The 26,330-nt window shown below is 32.3% G+C and overlaps 2 protein-coding genes across 2 annotated transcripts in view; one reads left to right on the top strand and one right to left on the bottom strand.

Moving 5' to 3' along the window:
- The window catches only part of LOC112004418 (uncharacterized), a 44,529-nt gene extending 38,481 nt beyond the window's left edge, over positions 1–6,048 (top strand). Inside the window, exons 5-8 of the mRNA XM_065781430.1 lie at positions 3,876–4,030; positions 4,493–4,610; positions 4,783–4,959; positions 5,590–6,048. Coding sequence (XP_065637502.1) covers positions 3,876–3,952 — 77 coding nt within the window. The 3' untranslated portion in view covers positions 3,953–4,030; positions 4,493–4,610; positions 4,783–4,959; positions 5,590–6,048. The remainder of the gene's footprint in view (positions 1–3,875; positions 4,031–4,492; positions 4,611–4,782; positions 4,960–5,589) is intronic.
- A 7,690-nt stretch (positions 6,049–13,738) lies between these two features.
- The window catches only part of LOC136061569 (ruvB-like protein 1), a 29,769-nt gene continuing 17,177 nt past the window's right edge, over positions 13,739–26,330 (bottom strand). The window contains exons 2-9 of the mRNA XM_065781442.1: positions 19,864–19,918; positions 17,023–17,211; positions 16,714–16,845; positions 16,457–16,606; positions 15,387–15,542; positions 14,460–14,594; positions 13,985–14,050; positions 13,739–13,894 (exon numbers count right to left, since the gene is read on the bottom strand). Coding sequence (XP_065637514.1) covers positions 13,739–13,894; positions 13,985–14,050; positions 14,460–14,594; positions 15,387–15,542; positions 16,457–16,606; positions 16,714–16,845; positions 17,023–17,211; positions 19,864–19,918 — 1,039 coding nt within the window. The remainder of the gene's footprint in view (positions 13,895–13,984; positions 14,051–14,459; positions 14,595–15,386; positions 15,543–16,456; positions 16,607–16,713; positions 16,846–17,022; positions 17,212–19,863; positions 19,919–26,330) is intronic.

Here is a 26,330-nt window from a genome sequence, read left to right as displayed (position 1 = left end):
AGTATTTCGTTACATGGAAGTGTCCGAAGTACACAAGGTGACCATCATGCTACGTTAGCTTAGTTAGTTCGATTGTGTACTCTTCTACTGTAAGGCATATTTGATATTTGGATATTTTATCTTTATCTTTTATCTTTTTTTACTAATCACTAGTAGCAAACTTGTGTGATTGAAAAAATTTGACGATTTGTTTTTTTCGTTAAGTGAATTGAAAATTGTAAATAAGATTTGGAAGTGTTAGTCTCAAACCCTTCTTAAAATGATATGATTATTTTCTAACAAATTATAGTTGATATAATACAATAGATTAATATATATATAAAAAATTAAATAAAATTAAATAAAATTAAAAAAAGAAAAAAAAAAAAGAAAAAAAAAAAGCTATCTATATTTGTTATTTGAAAATGTTTAAATCTTGTAATTTTTTTTAGGAAACATAATATATTTTACATTTAATTATTATATAAATCAAGATATTTTGTAAATAACATAATTTGTGGTTAGAATTTGTATTTAGTACTCCTTATAAACGGTTCATCTTCTATATGTTTTGAATGACCTAAAGAGAAAGTAAATACAAGTAAATTCATCACTTATATTAGGAAAAAAAATACAAGACTTTAATAACATAAGAAAAATGTAATTTGATCAAAAACCTACTAGCATGACGCTAAAAATATGACAAAATTGCCAATAAAGTAGCTTCTCTATCTACACAAACCTTTCCTCCCAAAGCATAATCAAAGTAGACTAAAGTGGACCATAGTAAACAAAACGGACCTAAGTGGACCGAAGGGATCAGAATGGACCAAAAAGACTAAAGTAAGACCAAAATGGACTGAATGGACAAGAATGAACCGAATGGGACTCTGAAGTATTTTCTTATATGGAAGAGTGTGAAGTATAGTAGCCAGTAGGTGATCATCAAGCAAGAAGAAGAAACTACAAATACCTTGGCTTTGTTAATTAGATTATATACTCTTCTACTGTAAGGTATATCTCCATATTTCTGTTTAATCATCTGGCTGCTTTTCCTTATCAGTTTTTTGCAGCCGTATTCGCCTCATGCTAAAATATTTAACTTCTTTTGCCCTCTTTTGAACCAAAAATCAGATCATAATATTTGGGGAAGTACATTTTGTGATGAAGCAAATTATCACACATGGATACACATTTGAGAAGGGCTGTGGAAGAAATTCCTTTACCATTTCATATTGTCAGCAAGTGTGTCATGTCACATTTCCCAAGTAATCTATAGAATATGGTGGCAGATGAAAGGTGAGATAGATGACCAATTTTCATCTTATGCAAATTCTAACCAAATGTTTTAAGGCTTGGAATTTAGTTTGCTTATTTTCATGGTTTAGATAGATTTTGTCTTAGTGATTGAACGGGGAATCTGGGTAACTAGGCATAAGAATCAAACTTTATAGTTAGTTAGCCCGGTCCAGAAAGAATATAACATACTAGCATCTCAAGCCTAAAAGAGGCGATTTCGGGTTTAAAAATCGAGCCTTTGAGGCTCAGTTTTTATGTTTTGTGGCACCTGACGTGGAAAGTTTCCTACGTGGAAATCGAGTCTTATAAACTCGGTTTTTATACAGAGCCTTAGAAGCTCGATTTCAGTGCGTTAGTATGCCACGCAGGCGACACATAGATCTCGACCCATAGAGACTCGGTTTGCTAAAAGTGAAACCAAGTCTCAAAAACTCGATTTTTGAAGACTGATCTAAATTTGACACGTGGTCTAGGTCCTTAGATTCTGCTGTGAGTCAATCAATCCAGCTTTTGTAGTGTCTCAGATTCTTCACGTGTTCAGTCTCTTAAGTCCTTCACATATTCACTTCTCTCTTATACATGTTCACTTTCACTGATACACTTTCACTGGTAGTTTCACTTTCACAGCAGCTTGACTGAGTCTTCCCTTTCTCACTCTCCCTCTCACTCTCATACAATCCCAGCACATCCTCATGTCAGGTAAGGGTCTCACTCTCTAGTTAGTTGTTGGTTGTTTGTTGTTTGGTTTTAATATTTTGTCTTTAATTTTTTTTTGTTTGCTTGAGTATGAAATTATAATCATTGATTTGGTGATATAATTGCTTCATTTTGGTTTTGCCATCTACTAAAAATATCAAATGTTGCTCCAAAAATTAAGAGCTGCCCCTTGCAAAAAAGTATTAAATAACTACTTAAACGTTGGTCTATTAGGTCCACCTTGGTACATCCAATCCACTTCAGTCCATTCGGTCCATTTAGTCCAGTTTGGTCATTCACTCTTGTTGGTCAATTTCGGTCCCATAGGTACACATTACTCCATTCAGTCCAATTTAGTCCATTCGGTCCATTTTGGTCTATTAAGTCCACCTTGGTACATCCAGTCCACTTCGGTCCACTTCAGTCCATTCGGTCCATCCAGTCCAATTCGGTCCAAGTTAATATAAATCATAAGAAAAAAATAAATAAATAAAATAGTCATTTAACATAAACGTGTAACGTGATAAAACCACTGAAATCCCATCAATTAGATTAAATATTATTCTATAAACTTTGATTTCATTTTTTTGCTTGAGTATGAAAGAATGATTGATATATATTTAAGATGTATTCTTGATATATTTGTATTGTTAGGTTTTTAATGATTGTATTGTTGTTTGGTTTGATTTTTTTATTTATATTTTTGTTAGAGCTGATTTGAAATTTTGCAATGGGGTGACTTTTGTCTTTAGATTTTTTTTTTTTTTTTTTTGTGTTAGTATGAAATGATAATGATTGTGTACGTGTATGTTATTAAGGGCATGAGCCTTGATCTCCTCTGCAATCCTTCCTTCCAATAAAAGTAAAAGCGCTATAAAATATATATATATATATATATATTTTAAAAATAATTGTTTATGCTAACTAAACTCCAGCCTTATTTTCGAGATTGCAATTATTCTTAAACTAGCCGCAAATTCGCGTGTTGTGCGTGATAATCATTTTTATGGTAGTTTTATTAATTTTTTTTTTACAATTTAAACTAATTTAATAAAGAATAGTGTAATATAAGAACAATCATAAATCATAAATATAAATTTCATCATACCAAAATGAAAACAATACAATTTTTCTCAGAAATTTAATAGGAAAATTAAGGAAAATATTCATTTTTTAATAAAAGTTATTTGTAACATTTTGTTAATCATTAAAAAGAATATGAAATTTGGAAATTATTCTTTTAGTTTTAAAAAAACTTTCTCAACCCCTTTTTTTTTTTTTGCTTACAATCCAAAACATCAAAAAACATAACTAAGAAAATTAATAAATTTAACAATGATTAATTGGACCAATTAGGGAAAACAATTTGTTGTTTTTTTGTTGTTGATAATCTATTAAGGTTATTTTCTTTGCAGAAATTGTAACGTCATCCACCCAAAACATATTATCAAATAAAAAATTATTAGCAAAATCTAAGAATTAAATTTCTATATATGCATTGTTATAAAATAATAATAACAATTAAAGTAAAATTACAAAAGCTAAAATTTGTCACTCATCTAATTATTTTCGTTTGACTAACCTTTACTTTTCTCTAAATAAATGGCATTATAGAGTTGTTCTAATATAACTATTAAGAGTACTTTGTCCACCACAAATGGTTAAAAAATAAACAAAAATTAGTAAAGTCTCATAGTTTACCATTTAAATTGAGCACCATAAAGAATCATGATGTGTAATAGAATAAATACCAATTATCCAAATCATGCTATGTAATAGAATTGTTAAATCTGAAAACAATCTTCTTCTGTTTGTCATTCGAGAATTCAGATCAGAGACAAAGTCATCTAGTTGTTACAAATAGCATTAGACCAACAGATTAACATATGTCATATGGACAGATTATTTACAATGGATGAAGAAGATAAGATCAATCTCAAAGTGGAAACACCATCAGCAATATCAAGGTTTCAATTGAGGAAGGAAATGAACACGAGCTTGAAACCACTCACAAAGGAAAGTGACGAAGATAATGCCTCTCAAAATATATTATATGGTATATTTCCTTTAACTTCCATTTTTTTGTTTGATTGTCAAATCCATACTCATTGCTGTTTCTCATTTGAATAAAGTCTTTGGTAGCTCTGTTTTGTTTTAGGAATTAGGATTATATTTTCTGGGTTAATTTTTTGCTCTGCATCTTGCTCATGAGTTAAATAAGTTGCAAGGCATAGTAGTAAAGTTTACTGTAGGAATTAGCATTCTGCTGCTGGATATAGTCTGTCCCCTATTGATCACCTTTTTCTTTTACTAGTCTTTTGATTGCTCGTGTATAGCTCGTGGTGCTCATCCCTTTTATAATGCATAATCTTTGAAATTCCTCTTAACATGTTATAGCCCTTTGAAATAAAGGTTAGACTACCATATATTCACTTTAGATCATTATCATTGATGTCCATTGTGATTAAAAGTATTATTATTCTAATCACTAATAATGATGCCTGCTACCCTGAATAAGCTCTAAATCCCAGCCACTAGAAAACATCCTTTGTTTTACAATAGACCTCCGAGGACAGAGAAAGGATATTTGGTGAGCACTTGGGGATGCGAGCATGGATTTTGAACTGCCAAGGGAAGTAAGTTTTTCCTTTTTACATACTAATATTGCCAATGAACAAATTTTCTCGAATTTGTCCTTCATTATTCCTCTGCTGTCTTTTTAGGTTCTCTATCTGGTATGCTACTATCTAGTTTCTTATATCTTTCTGTACATTAATCTGTTGGGTATGGTTGTCACTCATGATTCAGATCACAGATGAAGCTCATTTTGCTAGTGGTCAGAGAGTGTTGAAGTTACAAGCACGGAGATTGGTGTTGTGCACTCAAATGTTGAGTTTTATTGTGATGAAGATATGAGATTGACCTCAATTTCATTTTTGTGCCATCGTCCTTTGTGTTCTCCTCATCATCAGGTTTAAATTGCAGGTATGCGCTTTTATTCTTTTTTCTTCTCATAATTAAGGTGCTTTTCTGTTAGCTTTTTTAAAGTTATCTAAAAGGTATATGTGTGTGTGTGTGTGTGTGTGTTTGTATATATATAAATTCTTTGTGTGTGTAATCATCATTATGAATTTTTATATTATTCCAATAAAATTGCTTGACATCATTCCACCATGTGGTTATCTATCTTTTAATATAGTCAACGAGTTGCTAATTTATCTCAATCTTGCTCAGTTTGGAATTTTGGTAAATATTGTTGCTTTGCCTGTGGCCTCAATTCAATATAATGCTACATTGCAATAATGGTCTCACATCCGGCACACAGGAAAATTTACTATGATATTCAGTATAGTGTACTCATTTTTGAGAATTTGCTAGAACTTGTGGGGGAGGAATCAAAACACCAAATTGATCTTGGGATGGGTTTGAGCTTAATACTTTAATTGTTTTTGATGTCAAAAAATAAAAAAAATAAAAAAATCCTTTAGATTTGTGGTAATAAATTTTGTTGAAATTTTTTATTTCCCAAGATTTGATCATAATATATATATATATATATTGGTATTTTGTCCCCTTCGTCTTGAAGCAACAACCTTTTTTGTAAAACTTGTGCAGCCTAAACCTATTGGAGTAGTGTAGTTTATACTGGTCAAATTTGTTAAGCAACGATGCACCTCAATATCCACGTCTTACGTTCTGGGGTGCAAGATAGCTAATTGAGAATGCTCCATAGGCAGAATGGCAAATCTCATGGCAGAGAAACAAAGCTCCCTTTCTCTCCTCCCTGAAGCTCTGTCCTTGTTTACAAAGCTCTATACTTAATTTGTATACACAAATGCTTTGAGATCTGGCTCCAACCAAGAATGTAAATGTAACATGTCATGGATGTCAAGAAGAAACAATGTCTAAGTAGTGACATATGAGGCAACTGGCTTTACGTGTATTTGTAAATTCTTCTTTCCCTATCTTTTTGCTGTTTGAATGTGTATGACTAGTGATCAAGTTTGTCATTACAGGAACGTGATTTCAAAAGTACTTAAATTGATTGTGTTAAAGAGGCAGAATTTATATTTATCTTCAGATACCTTTTTTAAATTTCAATTTTTTGATCACTTAAGAGTATATATATTGCAGCTGAAAGACGTGCTGGAGTCATAACAATCTTGAGTTGGCCAGTTTGCTAAAAGTCAAAGAAATAAGGTGGCTTTAGAAGCAAGTTGTTTGTATGTTTAAGTTGTTCATGTGCGTTTTGCTTTTGAGTGGACCTGTAATCAAATAATCAAAGCCTAAATTCAAGTGATATTGGTCCTGTTAGCTTTGTTCATGTAGGATTGATTCCCTGAAGTTTGATTTGTAATTGTGTTTATCCATTTGACATTTGAGGACTTCATATAGAGCCAAAGAGGAGATTCCATTGCATTTTAGTGTGTGAAGTATTGTATTGTAAATTTGCATACACCAGTTACCTAAGTTTTTTATTCATCATCAGTGGTGTAGAACATGATCAAAGCTCCTGATTTTCTCAAATCAATTGAAAATTTGTTGCTCTTGGTTTTCCCAAATCTCTTGACACTTTGTTGTGTACTGTACAAGAAACAAGAAAAGATTAATAACAAAGAGTTTCTCTAATTGTTTCCTTTGTACAAAAATATTTTGATTGATCTGAATATATAGATTTTCTTATAATGGACTTTAGAATATTGACAGTTAACAAATCCCAAATTTACAGCCAACATACTAGGCTTTAGGCTACAAGCGTGGGAGAAGATATTCATACTTGAATTTCTTATACCTTCTAATTGCCTCTAATACTCCTCCTCAAGGTGGACTGTTTATATGAGTAACGCCGAACTTGTTGATAAGGCAATGAAATGGATCCTTACTCAAAAGGTTTAGTATAAATCTTAGGAATTTGTTAAGAGGATTGAATATGGAAACCAAAGTAGATATGAAAATGGTATCCTTCAAGATTGCTGATTAAGGTTGAAGCCACAATGTTATCCCAGTGCTGCTACTACCATCGATTGTTTTGTTGGGGAAGGTTTCCCATATGGTTGTAATCCTCTTGGAAAATCTTTTTTGAGTTTTCTACTTAATCACCATATTGCGTGTCTTATACTTTATTTCTTTATTGTTTTATGACATGGTATTTCCTAATATGTAGTGATTAATATTGAAATTTTCAATTACAAAACTTATGGCTTGTTTGGATGGAGGAGGGAAGGAGGAGAAATGGAGGGGAGTAGAGTAGAGTTGGCTAAAAATAAACTAATTTTATGCTAAATATACTCTACTCTACTCTACTCTACTCTACTTTACTTTACTCCCTTACTGTCTCATTCAATCCAAACGGACCATTAGTTAATTGGAACTCAATTGTTATTTCTATTGCATAATATACAAGTTTAGACTACTATCTCATCCTATGTTAATATCTCATCATAATCAAGATATTTGAAAATCACTAGTTACCTATATTTTATTTCATTAACAGTTAAATTATAGAGCACTTAGCAATACTTATCATTTATGGAGCCTTTACTAACCATTTTATTGGATCCCATTGAAAAATGTAGTACGGACATAACATGATTCATTCTTGTGGAAATAAACCACTCTTTTTTTTTTTTTTTTTTCTTTGTTATATAATAAACGAAAATAAACAAGTGCGGATAAGGTTAGAAACTGGTTTTCTTACCTCATATTGAACATAAGGATCCAACTAATCCCTTAATATATATATATATATATAAATAATATGCAAAAATGTAAAAAAAAAAACAAAAAAAAAACTATGTGGGACTTTGATCATAATAACCATGGTGTGAACTTATATACCACATAAACTTTATTAAATGTAATTTGCCCACAAGCTTAAGATATTGGATTAAAGTGGATTAACGCAGGGCTATATTTATGCTGCTTTTCCTTTTTCCACTAATTAATTGGTGTNAAAAAAAAAAAACAAAAAAAAAACACAAAAAAAAAAATTGGAATCTCAAGCTTCATTTGCATTAACTAATGACTACCAGACACATCCTTTTGGAATCAATGAACTGGATCTGGGGCAATCTTGACTCATAAAAACAAAGAGTTTAGAAGAAAGAATGAATGAAATTAAAATTAAAAAAAAAAAAAAAAAAAAAAAAACAACAATAGGAATATTTCCAGCTGGCCTAGCAATCTAGCACTTAGCATATCCCATTGACTGTATAAAAAATTCATCGTATCACCAATAATCTTTCAACTGTTATGTTCTAATATTTTTGTTTATCTTCTTGATCTATGAGTAATTAATTAGTCCCTAAAAGTAGCAAACAAGAAAGATGCATGTGCTGTTACCATCAAATGTCGTGCCCGTTATCTCTTGAGCTGCATGTGACCCTGCTTGGGGAAGACCAATATATATTGTTTTTACTATCAAATGTGCCATGTATTGTTCCCACGTAAGCCTGCATCAGTAATATATAAAAGGGTTATGCTAACGAATGTCTTTAAGGCACTCATTAATAATTTATTTTTGAAAAATTTTGATACTATTTTAATAAAAAATGAAAAAAGCTGTTAAAATATTAATTACTTTTTTTTTTTCATTTTTCATAAAAACTTTTGGATTATTAATCAGTACCCTAATGGTACTCATTAACATTTTCTTAAAAGTGCTATAACATGTTACCACGTCTGTTTGTTTAGGAATGATTAAACAAATTTCGTGGTACGTCAGCTTCATTGATGAAGAGCTTAGACCAAACAAATTTCACATTTTTTTTTTAAATAATTGTTGAATTAACATATTATGATTTGTGTACATTAAAAGTGGACTGTTATCTTTTTTTGTTTTGTTTTTTTTTTTTTTAAGGTAATTGTGTTGAAATTGATACTATATAACTTTCTCACCAAATCACAAAAAAAAAAAAAAAAAAAAAAAAGTCCTGCTAATATTGTCACATAATTAACTATGAATAGATGAATGTGAAGATATTTAAACTAATAAGCAATACAATGGTGAAATCTCTCTTCCAATAATAATAGGGGAGCAAGGTTGAAATAGTGATGTATTATTGCTGCTAATATAATTATACCACACCCCAGGCAGCTTGAACCTGCTTCACAATCCCAAGCAAGGTGTTATGGTGTTTTTTCCTTTTTCACTAATTGGTGTTGATTTTGCTTTTGAGTTTTTTTTTTTTTTTTTTTGAGAATGTAAAATAGGGGCCTTTATGGCTATATTACACTCCCAGGCAAGGAGCCAGCGGGAGACCCACCCAGCTGAAGGGTAGCCAACGGCTGTGTGAGAGTCACCTCTTTTGAGTACACCCCTCACTAAGTATGCCCACCAACGGACTCTTGCGGGCAGCGGGACTCGAACCTAGGTGCGTTGCAAGAAGCGCCCGAACCTTACCCACTCAACCAAGCCCCCATTGGCACTAATTAATTGGTGTTGGTATTTCTTTTGAGTAATAATAGGGATACCAATTTTTTATTATATGATCAAAGCAACATCATGTTCATAATGTCCAGTATTGAAACAACTTTTGTTATTCTCTAATTACAATAGGTCACATTAATAGTTGTAAAAATATTGTGATGCTAGTTGCTTTGGTTTTAAAAGTGACATTTATGTATTATAAACAGTATACACTTTAGGTTTGGCTTGGCTTCGATCGGTTGGTTCCGTCCATTTGGGTTGGAGTCTGATAGCTTTTAAAGGTATGTAATGGCATAATTGTTTTGTATAATTAAGCATAGGCTTTTGTTTTTTTTTCTCAGCTAGGTAGCGCACATATATATTATGGTTCTTGTTTACTAGGCATCTTCTTGTTCACATGACCTTAATTGGGAAAGACAAAAATACATGGGATATAACTTATAATGCTAAAACTGAATTAGTAGTCTACTGGTTTGGTAAGCTGAGCTTTTTTGGATTAAGCGGCAAACCACGGTCCTTCCCAAGTTATTCTAATTTTTCATAGGAACTATTCCCACGTCTAAGACAACAATACTTCCGTGACTCCATTAGAAACATCAAATAGTGCCAAATAATTGAGTTATAAGATTCTTGGCATTCAAATCATTTATTTTAAAAAAGATAGAAACAACTAGCACATGACTCCTTAGTGTTTTTATTTTATTTTATTTCATTTTTTTATACATCTATAGTTTTTTTTTTTTTAAGTAATGTTAGGATACCCTTGTTATTCTATAAATTTCATAACTTTTATTATTATAAATTATGATTAGTATAACATCATATGTTTATACGAGACTATCGTTGATATCATAAAATGGTACAATAATCATAACCTTTCACCTAACCCAACAATTGTGAATGCTCTTGTTAAATATGTTATAATTTTAGATATATTAGTCATTTTAAATTATATATGGTAATTAGGTGGGTTTTGCTTTTGTAATTTTGCTCAGCTACTAAAGGTTAGTGGCAAGCATCTTCCAATCAACATCAGCTACCTTCTCAAAAAAAAAATAAATAAATAAATAAAATAACATCAGCTAACATGCCTGCAATTAACTCAGCACAATTGCAGCAAATGCCAACCACAAGTTGTCCCTTAAATAATACAACCAATCAGGAATATACCGCATGAACTTCATCGACTAGAGTAGGCCCTGAAACTTGAGGTAGTAATTGTATAGTATTATAGTGAATAACGTGGGGCCACCTTTGAAATTTTTTTATAGGTACATTGAAGCTGTGAGTCTATTATTTGGTTTTGAGTTCTAATCTATCTCCACTTCCTGTTTTTTGTATTGTCAATCTCAATTTTACTCTCCAAGTATGGCTGAGGGACTTGTTACGGATCTCATTAAGCGGTTGGTTTCAATCGCTGCTGAAGAGGTTAGAAACTGATTTTCTTACCTCATATTGAACATAAGGATCCACCTTATCCCTTAATATTATAGTAACATGCAAAAATATAAAAATAAAAAATTGGAATCACAAGCTTCATTTGCATTAACTAATCACTACCAGACACATCCTTGTTGGAATCAATGAACTGGATCTGGGGCAATCTTGACTCATACTTTCGGAAAACAAAGAGTTTAGAAGGAAAAAAAAAAAAAAAAAAAAAAGAAAAAAGAAAAACAACCCAATAGCGATTAATCGGCGTGGCCTACTCGCCAATAGTGAACTCGAGTACTGACTTGAAAGGGAAAGTCTAATACTCGTGTTCCATTGGATATTTTTTTGTTTTTTGTTTTTTTTTTTTTTTTTTGCACACCTTTTTCAGAACTCAATTTGAAACTGAACTAGCTTCCTAATATTTATCAGTAATATCTATTGTGGATTGCCATAATCTCCTCAATTATTGCCAATTTCCACATCTTTAGGATTACTGTCTTAGAACTTGACCTTATGACCGCCGAAGGAGGAGCATGACAAGACGAAGAGGCTGAATTTTATAAGGTCAAGTTCTTTTTTTTTTTTTTTTTAGGTAAAGTAATTGTTAAAATAGTCACAAATAAAAATAACATCATGTTTTTATTTTTTTAAGCAATTTAATATCAAGCAATGAAAAAGTACAACCAAATAAACAAACTATACTTTTTCATAGTCTCAAAATCGACGGGTTAATGTTTTTACATTTATCAATTTAATGTACAATCAATGTTAGAATTCAATAAAACAACGTGAGAGATGGAGGGAGAGGAAAAAAAAAAACTATTATATGTATTTCTTTAAATGGGGTGGGGGAAAAGAAAAAGTTGTTGCTAAAATTTTATAGTTTTTTATTTGGATGATAACTTCGTCAAAATAATTATTGTAAAAAAAGTTGTGAAATATTATGTGTATATAGCATTGCTCCTGTGACAAGGTGACATGGTAACAATATATTGTCCTTAAATTTGTAAATTGTCAAATTGTTTTGTTATCTTTACTATAAGCGATTGTATTATTCCCAAGTTTTTCTATTGCATACACTTTCCAATATCTTTACCAAAGACTTAACTTTACATTACAAAAAAGTTTTATTATCTTTACATTAATTCAGGAGAATTCAAGCCTAAAGAATATGAAAAAATTTCAGGTAATGAATGTTTACATTTACTATTTTGTACAAATATTCACAATTAATGCAAAAAATCTCAACATTTAAAAAAAAAATGAATATCTTCTATTTTAACTGTAAAAAAGTAGACGTGAACGTATTATTGTTCAACAAATGTTTTTTGTGATGGATTTTTTTTTCCATTCTGCGTTTTTGGGTGTATTCCACTATCAATATGGAAATTTATTGGGATAAACTTTGCGAGTGCTCTATCAACTTAATTGCTTTTGCTAGCTTGACATATTAAATGCTTAGTTTTTCTCATCTTTTGTATTTTGGATTAAATTTGAGATTTGGGTTTACATTTGTGTTTTTTGTTGTAGAAGCATTTTTTTTTTTTAATCTTTGGTAAATACAAAAGTGGCTGTAACATGTATTTGTTCTTTTCTATGCGGTTTATAAATCTTTTGCTTATATAGACTACTAAACCCTAATTCTAACTAATATAGGAAACCCTAATTCTAATTCTAATTGACTAAGGAAACCTAATTCTAAATGACTTGAGAAATCTCAATTATTGAATTACAAAAACAACACTGACTCTAGGATATAAAATAAAGCTACTAATGATACTAATTAACTACTAAGACCTAAAATAAAATGCAATTATCCAATAAATATTCAATTGACTCCAAAATTAAATAAGACCAAATTTTAAATAAAATTTCTTTGCACTTCCCACACCATCCCTTAATCTAATCCTCAATTAACACCAACTCTACATTCGCACAAATTCAATCATTGTCCATTCTATTTTTGTTCATGTTGTCATTCGTCAATATTGGAATCCATATGCCACAAAAATTGTAAATGCAATATTCCCATGTTGCTCTACCCATCCCCCTTACACCCTTTTGTCCCACTCATCTCTTTAGCACTCGTACTAAATTGCAGTTATTGATAAAATGTCATATAATATGCATAAAAAGATCCATCACTTTACTCAATTATTTTCCATTTTAATTGTTGCCAACTTACAACTTGTTATAAGGCTCAAAAGAAAGCATAACCTTTTAGACAGATATATAATTGGTATATACCTCAATGTTATAAATTCCAATTTTTCCATCAAATGAAGATGCATCAAAGCACTTAAGCACATACTCCACAGGGCATTCTTTACTATCTACATTTTCTTTTTCAGTTATTGATTTGATCCTCAATCAAAAGGAGAAGGAAACCCGGAAAAGGGAGGAACACCTTTTGGCTGCACCTTTTGGCTGAAGCTAACCAAACCTAAATAATGCTACTTCCAAATTCAGACTACCTTTGACATTCAGGGAAAATTGTTTAGAATTATCATGAAATGTATTTTTCCTGCTGTGCTTGAAGAAGTCTTGCTGAAGACTTTGCATCCATATAGAGAGCTTTCACTTCCTCAATATCCGCCTATAAATCATATAAATTGAAACAAAATTACTAATGTAGTTGATGGAAGAAGAATTCTGCAATATTTTAAATCATCTTCAATCACATTGATTACAGATTAATCCAAATCATATTATTACCTTGCAGATATTGTCGCGGCCATTCATTTTTGTCATAATAATGGAGGGCGATAACAGCTGAACTGCATGCCTAAAGAGATGACAGAAGCGTCACTAAATATCTTTTGAGGGATGGGACTCAGAAACAGAAAATCTAAAGATTAAGCCAAACCTGTAACAAGTTGCTTATTAAGGTTAAAAAGATGGTCAAGGAAGAAGCACTCTAAAATTTTTAAGGTGCACAAGAATTTCATACCTCACATTGCAAAACCCTCTGTTTGTCGCAAAGATTACTATTGGAGATAGTGAGCTCTCTAAAGCACGATTCAAGTATGAAAAGCATTCCATATCCAGCATATGTACCTGCAAATAATGATAGATAAACAAATAAATAAATAGTAAAGAGCAACCATGAAACATTTAAACATGGACAGACATAATAGAGAAAAGAACCTCATCAATGAATAGAACTCCAGGGACAAGTTCTGCTACACCTTCATCAATGTACCGGTTAACAACCTGTCATTAAAAAAAAAAAAAAAAGTTACCTCCAAAGCTAGACAAAAACATAAATTTGGGAACAAACATACACCATCTCATCTTTAATGCATCATAGTGGGATAAAGACAAAGTATAGAATGATTTTTTATGTATTATTGGTGAAAAGAAGAATGGACTGTGTCAATGTCTTGGAATTTTCAACTTAATCAGAGAACTGTTAAGAAAAATAATAACAACTTAAGAAAAGGATTTCCCAAAATAATTGCAGAAATTTTTGAGAAACTTCGTATGACTTGCTGACCACGACTTGAGCTTCTATCAAAAGAAAATAATACGTTGAAATTGATATCTGACATAAATTTATGAAGTAGATTAATTTATTTACTTTATTATTAATTCTTATCAAAAAAAAATTATGATGTAGTACCTTATTAATTTCTTGTCTTAACTTGTCAGTTATTTCTGTTTTCCTAGGCTTCATCATCTGCCCCATTAGTGACAGTGTATCTTGTCCACCTTGAGGCCGTGCATTTGCAGCATCCAGATCATGTAGCGTTACATCCTGTTAGAGATTGGATAAGCAAACAGAAAACTGAACATCAAAATAGGAAGCCCATTACATCGCAAAAAATATCAGTTTATGAGTCTTCTGATAAGTATAAACTTCCAGTACCAATAGTCAACATCAACATAATCTAAGAAAACATAAAGAAAATTCTATCAAAAGCACAACAATATATATATATATATGAACAGAAAGCAATGCTTATATACATTAAGCTCAGTCTCACTCTTTCTCTCCTAGTTCTCTTTTTCTTTCCCTTTTTTTCTTTGGCTGAGCAAAATATGATTGTATGAACCACCCAACTCCACCCCCCAGTTTACCACTTAGAACAAATCCTATAAGAAGCTCAACAACTTACTAAGCCACCAAGAGTCACAAGCTAATAAGTTCAACCAACTTAAGAGGCATTAAATTCTAGCTATATCATCCTTGGGTCGGCTGCAGTCATAAGAGAAATTCAAGCAACTTCAAGAGTCAGTTACGTCTCATCAGATAATTTCTGTAACGCATTTCCCACAGGACAAACAAATATGCAGCTTAAATTCTTTATATTTTGATGGCATATGCTTCACACGATGTCGATATGGCATTTATGAAAGAAATGCTGCAATTACTAACTACACTGACAGTCAAAAAATTGAAATGTGCAACTATCTTGAATCCTGATCTCAGATGGAACACAAATAGTCAGGAAATGTCCAAGACTATTATTATAAATTAGTATGTCACTTATGAATTTAAGAATATGCAACATACACAAAAAAAACTAGTAGCTAAATGAAAACAGACCTGAACTATCTCCTTCTTTTTGTGAACCTCTCCTTTAGGAAGTGGAACATACTCTTCTGCTTCAAGGTCAAATTCTGCAGCGAAAGCGTCACTTCTGCCCACCCTCTTTACTGCTCCACTATTTGCTTCAATATATATAACATCACCAACAGCCACCTGCAACATTGTATCAGGTAAACCAAAAAGGGATCAAACTATAATCAATTTTTTAATTACATTCACCTTTTGAGCACACCAAACCCCAGGTTAAAAGTTTTAAAATAAATAAATAAAAACAGCAGGAAAATGAAGAACAGGAATCAAAGTGACGTGACATCAGATTGAGTTGCCTGTCCTAAGTTTTTAAAAAAAATAATAATAATTAAAAAAAAAAACAAAAAAAAAAAAACAGAAATTAGCCCCAAAAACAAACGACCTGGCATACTCAAGCACATGTTGCAACACTAGTAATACTGAATTTTTTATTAGGGAAAAAAGGGACGTAAAGTATACAGAAGATGTGTACAAAGGTTCACCTAAAGACCACATTTAAGATTCATCTTGCCTAGAAAATCTATTTATGAACCAAAAAAAGGAGGATGCAGCCAAAAGCAAGCATTCACTCATACTGCTATCATTTTGTTCTCTACAAATCACCCATGTTATGCGTAGAGTAGCATTCCATATTGATCCATTACTTTGCCCTCCAAACATAAGGAACAAATCAGTAACCTTTGAAGGTATGACCCACTCAAAATAAAGAAGAGGTAAAAGACTATAAATCTCTAGCAATAAAACAATAAGGCCTTAGATATTCAACTAATTTGCCACTAGCTTTACACATTTATGAACCAATCCACAAGGATTGTATTCCTTTTGAAGGAAGAACATTTTGCAAGGTGACAATAATAAATGAACATAGTCATTGAAAATTTTGCATATAACAGCTTCACACACTCTCCATGGATAAGAAGGATGAGTAAATTTAAAATACTTCACAAAGAGATTATACAAAGTAAATGAATATATCAAAAAAGCAAATATATTTCTATCATTGTAAAAATAACAGCAAATAAATAAAAGGAACCTACCTTCTCCTTGATCAAGGCATCATAAATGGTTGGGTCCAACTTCAGTTGCTTGGTTCCTTTCACAGTTTTTAATCCAATGATCACATGGCTAATACTTTTACCATAGCCACCTGTCACACTCTCAGCTTCTTCCGGGCAAAGTTCAGTAACCTATGACAAGAACAGCAACATATCAAGAATTAAGAAGTAACGATAAAAATAACACAAAGAGATTATGGTCACATCAGACTAATATCAAAGAAGCATTAGTAACTTGCCTCTCCTTCATAGACTTCTTTATTTTCCTTGATACGTAGACCAATGGCCTGTCGAAAGTTTTCCATCAAAACCTCAGTTTTCTTTACTTCTGATGAGTACACTTCTAACTCAACCATTGGGCAGAATGGAACCTGCAAAATAACAAAGAAGAGTTTTATTTAATAAGCCTGAAGGGCGATCAATCATCTAATATCATAATGGGGGAAAAACATGAAACATCAACAAAGAACTCTCACCAAGGAAACATAAAAAAAATGTTGATAAATAAAAAAACAAAACAAGTTACCAAGATAAAATGTGAGAAGTACCTTGCTCCCAAGTTCCTGTGCTATTCCAAGAGCCAGAGCTGTCTTTCCAATACCAGGAGGCCCAGCCAGTAGAAGTGACCGCCCAGCCATTTTCTTCTGCCGTATCATATCAAGTACAAGACCAGATGCTTCCCTTGCCTCTGCCTGACCCACAAACCCAGCAGCCAAGGGCAATGCTCTTCCACTGGCCTAGAAATTAATGACCAAAAATCCAACATAGAATTACCAGTTATTCACATGAAGATCAAACCAGAAAACTAGTCATGACCTACAATATCAATTCAAGCAAGGATCTATTTAGGCCTCTAGGATTTGGTCTCCTGACAAGTGACCCCTTTTCCCACCTTTGGTGCCCATAAACAGGTGTATATAATTGACATTCACAAGCTCTATTTCAAATGTTGTTTTCTTGCCCACAAAACAAAGGTCTGCCACTTTATAATAATGATAATAAAACACACACACACACACACACATCAACATATAGGTGAGAGAGGACAGTACAAAGAAAATTAAGCAGAGCATGACAATGCACTATCAATATGTCCATACAACCATCTAAAATCCCCAGATTCATATAGTCCTAAAGAACTAATCTCAACATCATATTCAGTGACCAAAAAAGTAGAACTACTATCAACCACATAATTCATAATAAAGTGACTAAATTTCCAGGCTTGGAACCCACTATGAAAAAATATATGATAAGTGACCCCTTTTCCCACCTTTGCTAACCATTAATAGTTCTTTATAATTGACATTCACAAGCTCTATTTTTCATATGTTGTTTTCTTGCACCCAAATCAAAGGTTTTCCACTTTTAAAAAAACACATCAACATATAGGTCAATATATCCATACAACCATCAAAAATCCTCGGAATCATATAGTCCTAAAGAACTAATCTCTGCATCATATTTAGTGACCAAACAAGTAGAACTACTACAAACCACATAATTCATAATATAGTGACTAAATTCTATGGGAGCTATCAACCTTGTCACAACCCTCCTCTTTCTCCAGGCTTGGAACCGTGCTATGAATAAAATATATGGTAAGTGACCCCTTTTCCGACCTTTGCTGACCATAAACATTTCTTTATAATTGACATTCACAAGCTCTATTTTCCATATGTTGTTTTCTTGCACACAAAGCAAAGGGTCTTCCACTTTTGAAAAAACATGTCAGCATATGATATAGGTCAATATATCCGTACAACCATCTAAAATCCTCAGAATCATATAGTCCTAAAGAACTAATCTCAACATCATATTCAGTGACCAAACAAGTATAACTCCTACCAATCACATAATAATTCATAATAAAGTGACAAAATTTCACAAATGCCGACAACCTGCCACAACCCTCCTCTATTTCCGGGCTTGGAACAAAATATATGATACTGAGGGTACATTTCATTAGGCATTTTGGAAGATTAAAAGAGTATTTTTAAAACCCAAAACTCTGTTTTGCAACCACAACTCCTCGTACGTCCCTTTTTTTTTACAAACTCTTATTTTAAACTCAAAAAACAATCTTCCAATATCTTATATAAACGCGCCCTAAGCACAGTTAGAACAACTGCCATATCATTTTTTTAAAAACAATTATTTGAAAATACATTTATATAAAGAAAATGTAAGTTGGCAATAAATTATAGAAATTTAAAACACCAAAAAAAAAAAAAAAAAAACCCTTACAGTGTGTAAAAGTGGAAAATTAGAGTGTGAAATTTATATACCTTGTATAATTCCTTTTCCTTCCATATTGTAAAAGTGGCTCTAATACATTGTTCAAAGAGAAAACCAGCATTAATGGACACAGCAACAAGCCACATTTTGTTGAAGATGGTAATCAATTTTTTTTTTTCGTTATAGGTAAGAGTAATTATATTAACAAAAAATGAAATAAAAAAATAAAAACCTACTTCACGCACAATGGGCACAAAGTAGACTAAAGAAATACAGGAAAAATATGCGAAGGGTAATGTTGTGAGTTTGATAGCCATTGGCTGCGTGTACAATACACCAATAGAGACAATGTTATGAACAAGAAGCTAAGAGGTAAAAGATAGTAGACACACATAAGAGCGGCTTAAGCATTTTTCATTATAACTCTATTGTTGATGGCATCACAATTAGAGAGACAAAGCTCAAAGTATTTGATATCCAACTCCACATAGAGAGAGAGAGAGAGAGAGAGAGAGAGAGAGAGAGAGAGAGAGAGAGTCTATTTGCAACTTTAAATCTTCCACTTGTAATGATTAAATTTTTTTTTTTAAAAAAACTAATTCATGGTAAATGATGGTACAGTTTATTAATTTCCACTTTCCAGCCTCATAAAGAAGTTTAGTCAAGATTTGTTGCAGAAATAAAGTACTTTTGCACTATAAGTTATGTTTATATTTCCTTTGAAAAATAAAAGGAAGGTTACATATAAAAAAGCCAACTTAAACAAGCTTCAAACCTCCCATCTTTATAGAATAAATTTTTTTTTTTAGGGAAGCATAACAGCCAATCATAAGGTTTGCAACCAAGAAGTTCTCTAGTGAAGCAAAGGCAGAAGTCATGCTAAACAAAAACTAAGATATGCAGGGGCAAAAAAAGAGACAGACCACACGCTACAGAAATGCATGACAGATATACTCATACAAAAGTGGTTTTCCTCCTTTATTTGTAGTAATTTTATATACCCCGTATTACAGGAAAGGGAAAACATGTAGGTACCGTTTTTCTTTGAGCTTGCAATAATATTTCTTACTGATTCATCAAATATATACACGCAGAAGTACTTGAATGTGGAGTTAATTCCATTTTGACTCAAATATATAGTTGTATGATACCTGAAGATGAGTGACTTCAGAGAGGCCTACCCATAGAGCTTCCTTTCTGCTCTGCCTACAAAATCAACAGCCACCTTCAATGTAAGGTTACAGAAAAAGTGTTCCCATGTAAAGTAGGACAAAAAGAATTGACACATACCAAAATGAATAATGTAATATGGAGGCAGGTTTTAAAGTTCCGCTTCAGCAGCAGCAAGATTCTCTTTACATTTAATATTCTTTCTTGACGAGATTCCCTTGCGTCCGCAACTCTTCCATTTCTTTATATTTTCCCCTCGGACCCCGAGGGAAAAATATAAAGAAATGGAAGACCTGAGGAAGCAAGAAGAATATCGTGAACAAAGAATCATTAAAGCTAGGGTTGACTTTTGCTGATGCTGAAGCAGTAGTTGAAAACCTGCCCGCATATGACAAAACCATGGGATGAACTTCTTGCTAACTTTTCTAGCCAATTGTTGATGTTTGCTGCCGGGGTGGGTGTCTTTTCCGGTTGCTGATAACCTGCCATAAATCACATTCAATGTGTTATCTCTCTCCAATATTGCTAGTTTCTAAGGATTTTTATCAATACTATTAACATTTTCTGAACCATTTTGGTTATGATCATCATCCAAGACCCTAGGACAGTACTGTTTTACTAGCAGGTCCAGTTCACTAGTTTAATGCACAAGACGCTACTCCAAGCCTAACACTACCAATACGTTAGCCTATATTGTAGCACTTATGCTTACTTTAGTAGAACTAAATCCATTAATCAATCTTCCATAAACTCTATACAATCACTTCTAAATAGCTCAATTTCTTTTTCAGCACCATTACCACCATTATTTTTTGTAAATAAATCAGCCACCTATTTACCAAAAACAAAAACTGTCCACCTCTCAACCAGATTGAAATCTGTCTCCCTAGGCCTTTCATTCGAAATCCAAACTAAAGTAAAGTAAAACACTTTATAACTAAACAGTCACTAATCTAGTATAAAATACATACCAGCACTAAGCAGCAAGGTGCATAAAATATAGGAAAAAAAACAGTGACTTCAGAATTATAGTTTTAGATGGATCCTATAAATAAAAAATTAAAAAATCCCAAATTTTAATTTTCTTCTACAGTTATGGTAATTTTAGGCTGTAGGTCTGGTCCAATAAGGAAGTAATAGGCAATGGTCCCCTCAAAAAATATGACAGGCCCCCCAATCAATCTATATCTATATATTACTAAAAGCTGAAGCGTAGTGTTTAATGTTGCTTCACTCACGTTGCGCCATGTCAGCGACCATGTCATTCTAATCCTTTTTTAAAAAAAAAAATTTATTTTACCTACAATTTTAAAATAATTTTTACAAATTTCAGGATAATAAATCCCAACCCTAGAATAAATATGTATAATAAATCCCAGCCCACTCTTTATCTATTTACTTCTACCATAAAGCCCAGCCCAAGGCCTTCTCAACTTAAAGGAAAGATTTGAAACCGTGGAACCCTAAAGGGTTTTGCGTGAGAAGAACAGCGTGAGGACAACCAGAGAGTTCAAAACACTCTACTCTACGTTACACATCGTTCTGCTCTACGTTACACAGCGTGAGGAAAACCAGGATTTCTCCCACCTTTCTGTTCTACGTTACACATCGTTTCAAGGACAACCAAAGAGTCTGAAAATCTCCCCACCTTCTTCCTCTACGGTTTCACAGTAAGGCCACTTATCTGAGTTCCTTCCTTGCTGTCTTCCTCTCATAGTATATAAATACTTACGGAACCTGGCTGATTTGGTTGAGGTATCTCTAAACCCCAGTTCTTTTTGCACTCCATTATTTTGCTTGATGTTTTTGTTTCCTTTTTACATTTTGTTACGGCCTCTTTTGTGGTGTGGTGTGGATGATTGTTATGGTTGCTGTGGTTTTTAATTGATATGCTGTCTTTTGGTTTAATACTGACAGAAGCTACAGAAATACTGCCAATAGTTTGTCTTTTGATTTATATGGATTGGTAGTAGTGGTTTGCTGCTTGGTTTTGAACACACATTCAAAATTGAATCTTTATTATTGGTCCGATAATTTGGGTCGCTGTGGGTCGTCCAAGACCAATTGGTGTAGGCAGGTTGATTCAAGATCATGAGCAAATATGGACATAACAATTGTCCAAAACCGCTTAAAGTTGAATTCTGGAGAATTTGAGATGGAGTAAACCAAGCCCTTCAATTACGAATAAAGAACTTAGATTGTTGAGAGATCGAAGCTTACATTGTCCTTGACTTGCTTAACCAATTGAATTTACTCACTGTTTGCACTCACAAATACAATAACTTTTTGTCTAATTGCATATACCTGTTTAGCCAGTTGGGACTACTTTTTTTATTTTTATTTTTTTGGTTAGCCATTGTCTTTTACATTGTATTTTCAGACTGACAAAACCTTAAGAAAAATGCCCAACACAATGTTTATACCTTTGCATTTTCTTTTGCAAGTTCGCACAAAACCATGGTAGGACTTTTCCTAGGTTCTTCTATTTTTATACTTTCATTTTTACCATTTCTCTCCTCTGTGCCTTATTTTTATTCTTAAGGGAGGTTTTAATTTATGAAATAGGTTATTGGTGGCATTAATACCCAATTAGTTGTGGTGAAATTGTAACTTCCACCTTAGGCAACCGTGCCCACTGACCGATTGGAAATAACTTGGAATGTAAATGTTCAAAGCCCTGTTGTTTTGCAACTTATCTTTGATTGGACATAGAATAGCTTATCATTTATTGAAAATTTGGAATTGAAAATCCATTTTTATGGTTGGTTGATGCACTTATATTGGCTTCTTTCATTATCTTTCCCAAAATATTTTTGCCAAACTGAGGTTTGCTGCACAGCAACTATAAAGTAGAACAGTAAGACTGTATAAGTTGCACTTTTGGTTTGGGAGTATCGAAGGCACCGTGGAAAAGTAAGAACACTCCTAGGGGCCTGAAAACAACTTTTTGTTGCTCTTTGGGATCACGATTTAACTTTCCCATGCGTAGCACTTGGAAAATTCTTTGATCTTTTGTGATATTTTTTCCTAATGGACACGTCCTAAACTATTATAGGTGCGATATTTTCCTCAAATTGAGAAGTTTAATTAACTGCAGACTTTTTTTAAAATCTATGCTTCTTATGTCATGTCACTACTATTTAAGCATGATGAGCTTAGGAAAAAGAAATCAACATTGAGATCAGTGTCTACGACATTTTTCAGCAACCATCTTAATGTCTTAGAACATGGCTAATTAATTATTTCCTGGATGTAGCCTTATATACATCATTAAGTTCAATAATTTAGTTGATTCTCAAAAAAATTCAGTAATTTAGTCTTCTTTGAGGTCCATTCTGTGAAATAATTGCTACCAAAGGCCAAGCTTCCAAACATGGTTATATACATAATACATTTCGAAGTACAAAAAAACAAAACTGGTATTGCTTTGGGTTTTTGGTCTATTGATCTCATTCAAAAGGAAGATGTTAACTGCAATTATAGTAGTTGGAAAATTAATTGTGGAGCAATAAGTTATTAAATGAATTTTTGAACGAAATTCACATGCTTGGCAGTGGAAGGTTTAACACAAAGTGAAAGAGTAAAAACAAAGGTAGATTAAAAGCAAAAAAGGAGGGAGATTAAAAAGAATGAGGTTGGTCTAAAAAATTATTATAGTTTAAGTTTTTGGGTTGGTCTTACCTTGTGATATTTTAATTTTTAACGGAGCTGCATAAAGACAGGAATCTCCAAATAGTCTTAGAAAAATGGTCTTCATGATATTTGTGTGAACTTACTTTCCAAGCAGGAAGACACATCGATGACATAATTTTTATTTTTTTTTAAATTTTTTATTTTATAGTGTTTGATTGTGTATTTGCATGTGAGTGTCTGTGTTCATTTATCAAAAGATTAAAAAAAAAGGGGTCTTGGTGTTCAATGATGTGGACACCTGTCACCGTTTTGATTACTATTTTACCCACCAGTTGCTCACGAGTTACCTGTTAATTACATGTTTTTACGCTGGATTGTTTTTTCAAGTATTTCTAACTTTTAATTATAAATAAAATGAAAAGGCTATGCTAAGATATTCTTTATAATTTTATTTGGCTGTGTAGGTTGTTCATATTTTCTACCAGTTGATTACGGAATATCTTTTAAATTGCAAGTTCAACGGCTATAAAATGAAAAGGCTATGCTAAAATATTTTTTATATTTTCTTTTGGTTGTGTAGGTTGTTCATATTTTCTACCAGTTGATTACGGATTATTTGTTAAATTGCAAGTTCAACAGCTGGATTGTTTCGTAAAGTATGTCTAACTCTCAATTAATGAAATGACTATTATAAAATTGAGATTATACTATCTTTTGGTGTGCTAAAACAATTTTTATATTATCTTTTGGTTTCTACCAAATTATAACAGATTATCTATTAAATTGCAAGTTCATACAAGCTGGAATATTTCTTCAGGTCTCTTTAAAATGAAATGCTTTGCTAAAATAGTCCTCATATTAATCCTTTAGATCATGGTTAATTAATTATTTCCTATGTAGCCTTATATACATCATTAAGTTCAATAATTTAGTTGATTCTTAAAAAAGTTCAGTAATTTAGTCTTCTTGTGAGGTCCATTCTACGAAATAATTGCTACCAAAGGCCAAGCTTCAAAACAATGTCATATATAATACATTTCGAATAACCAAAAAAAAAAAAAAATGGTATTGCTTTGGGTTTTTTGTCTATTGATCTGATTCAAAAGGAAAGCATTAATTGCAATTATAGCAGTTGGAAAATCAATTGTGTATCAATAAGTTATTTGATGAATTTTTATCACGCGCAAGCGCGCGGTCGCGACTAGTATTATATAAAAGCAGAGACCTCATGTGAGAGTGCATGAGGTCTTGCCACGTGGCACTCTAATATTGCATTTAACATTTTTTTACCTTTTTTCATTAAGTTTTTTTTTCACTATTACCCAATAAATCATAGTAATTTATTTTTGCTATTATATAAATTATCATTTTTTACTCTTTTTATTAAGGTTTTTTTTTTTTTTTTTTTATTTTTACTGTTACTCTCAATAGATCATAGTAACTTATTGCATTTACCATTTTTTACCTTTTTTTTCATTAATTTTTTTTTACTGTTACCTAATAAATCATAATACTTATTTTTACTATTATATAAGTTAGTATTTTTTACCTCTTTTTATTAAGTTTTTTTACTGTTATCCTAATATCATAATAACTTATTTTTACTATTATATAATATGAATTGTTCTTGACAATTAGACCAATTAGACCAAAAGTTATTCACTATAAAATGGATTATCTTTTAAATAGATCAAACCTTATGAAAAACTCAGACCCAGTTCTTACCTTACATATTATAACCCAAGTTTGACCATTTCCACGTGTAAATCAAAGCAAAAACTCTTACCCTCTTACCAACTCTCTTCTTCCTCCTTCACTTATGGATGATACTTCTAGAAAATCTCATTCTCATGAAATATCTCTTCATTTTCCCTCAATTCAATTCAATATGCTTTTTGTCTATTAATAATATTTTATGTGTTAGGTTCTAAAGATGTAGGATTTTATGTATTTAGAATCTAATGTGTAGTGTTGGCAAAAATGATAAAACAGGTTGTTTAGTCTTGTTTAGGCTTGCTCAAAAGTATGTTTATTTGTAAAACTGGAATCGAGTGAGTGCAGATTTATTGGACTAAATCTGTAAGGCTCGATCGATCGAAAATTAGACTCGATCGATCGACCACGTACAGATTTATTTTTCTGCAGAGTTCCAGTTCAGCCAAACTCTATTTACACGTCTTGGGGTTCAAGTAAAACACTTATATATATAAGGAAAACCCTAGAACGTTTTTGGGACTGCAGAGAGAGAGATTAGAGTGCCTCTTGTGCCTCCTTTTATTTTTAGGGTTTTGTACCCAAACCTCTCTAAGTCTTTGTTGCTCATATTTGCTGTTTATGTGAATCTCTTGTGAGATCTTAGAGGAGCTTTCCTTCACATAAACTTAGGGTTTTCAAGGTAGAGATATTTTCTACATCTTGATGATCACAAGGTTGCTACCATTGGAGATTAAAAGAAAAGCAAGCGGGAGCTTGTAGCTGATTGAAGAATTCAGAAAGAAGTAGTCCGTGGATCGGAGCCTGCGCGTGGTCGTGTCAGGAAAGTTCTACTGGTGGTAGCATTAGGAAGTCGAGCGGGGAGCTTGTAGTCCTTTGTACGAACTTCAATTCTTTTATAGTGAATCAGGTTAGCCTTGAGGATCGGTGGGTCAAATCCTCCCCAGGTTTTTACCGTGTGGTTTCCTGGGTGATCATATCTTGTTATTTATTTTCCGCTGCTTTATATTCTTGAGATATGATTGTTTGGATTGTTTTAACCTAGAATTGCTTAATTTGACTAAGTAACAACTTGGCTAATTAATCTAGGCTACGCAATCTG

This window comes from Quercus suber, unplaced genomic scaffold, assembly GCF_002906115.3.
Source record: "Quercus suber isolate HL8 unplaced genomic scaffold, Cork oak 2.0 scaffold_266, whole genome shotgun sequence".
NCBI lineage: Eukaryota > Viridiplantae > Streptophyta > Magnoliopsida > Fagales > Fagaceae > Quercus > Quercus suber.
The sequence above is the reverse complement of the archived record's forward strand: the minus strand, read 5'-3'. Positions and strand labels throughout refer to the sequence as shown.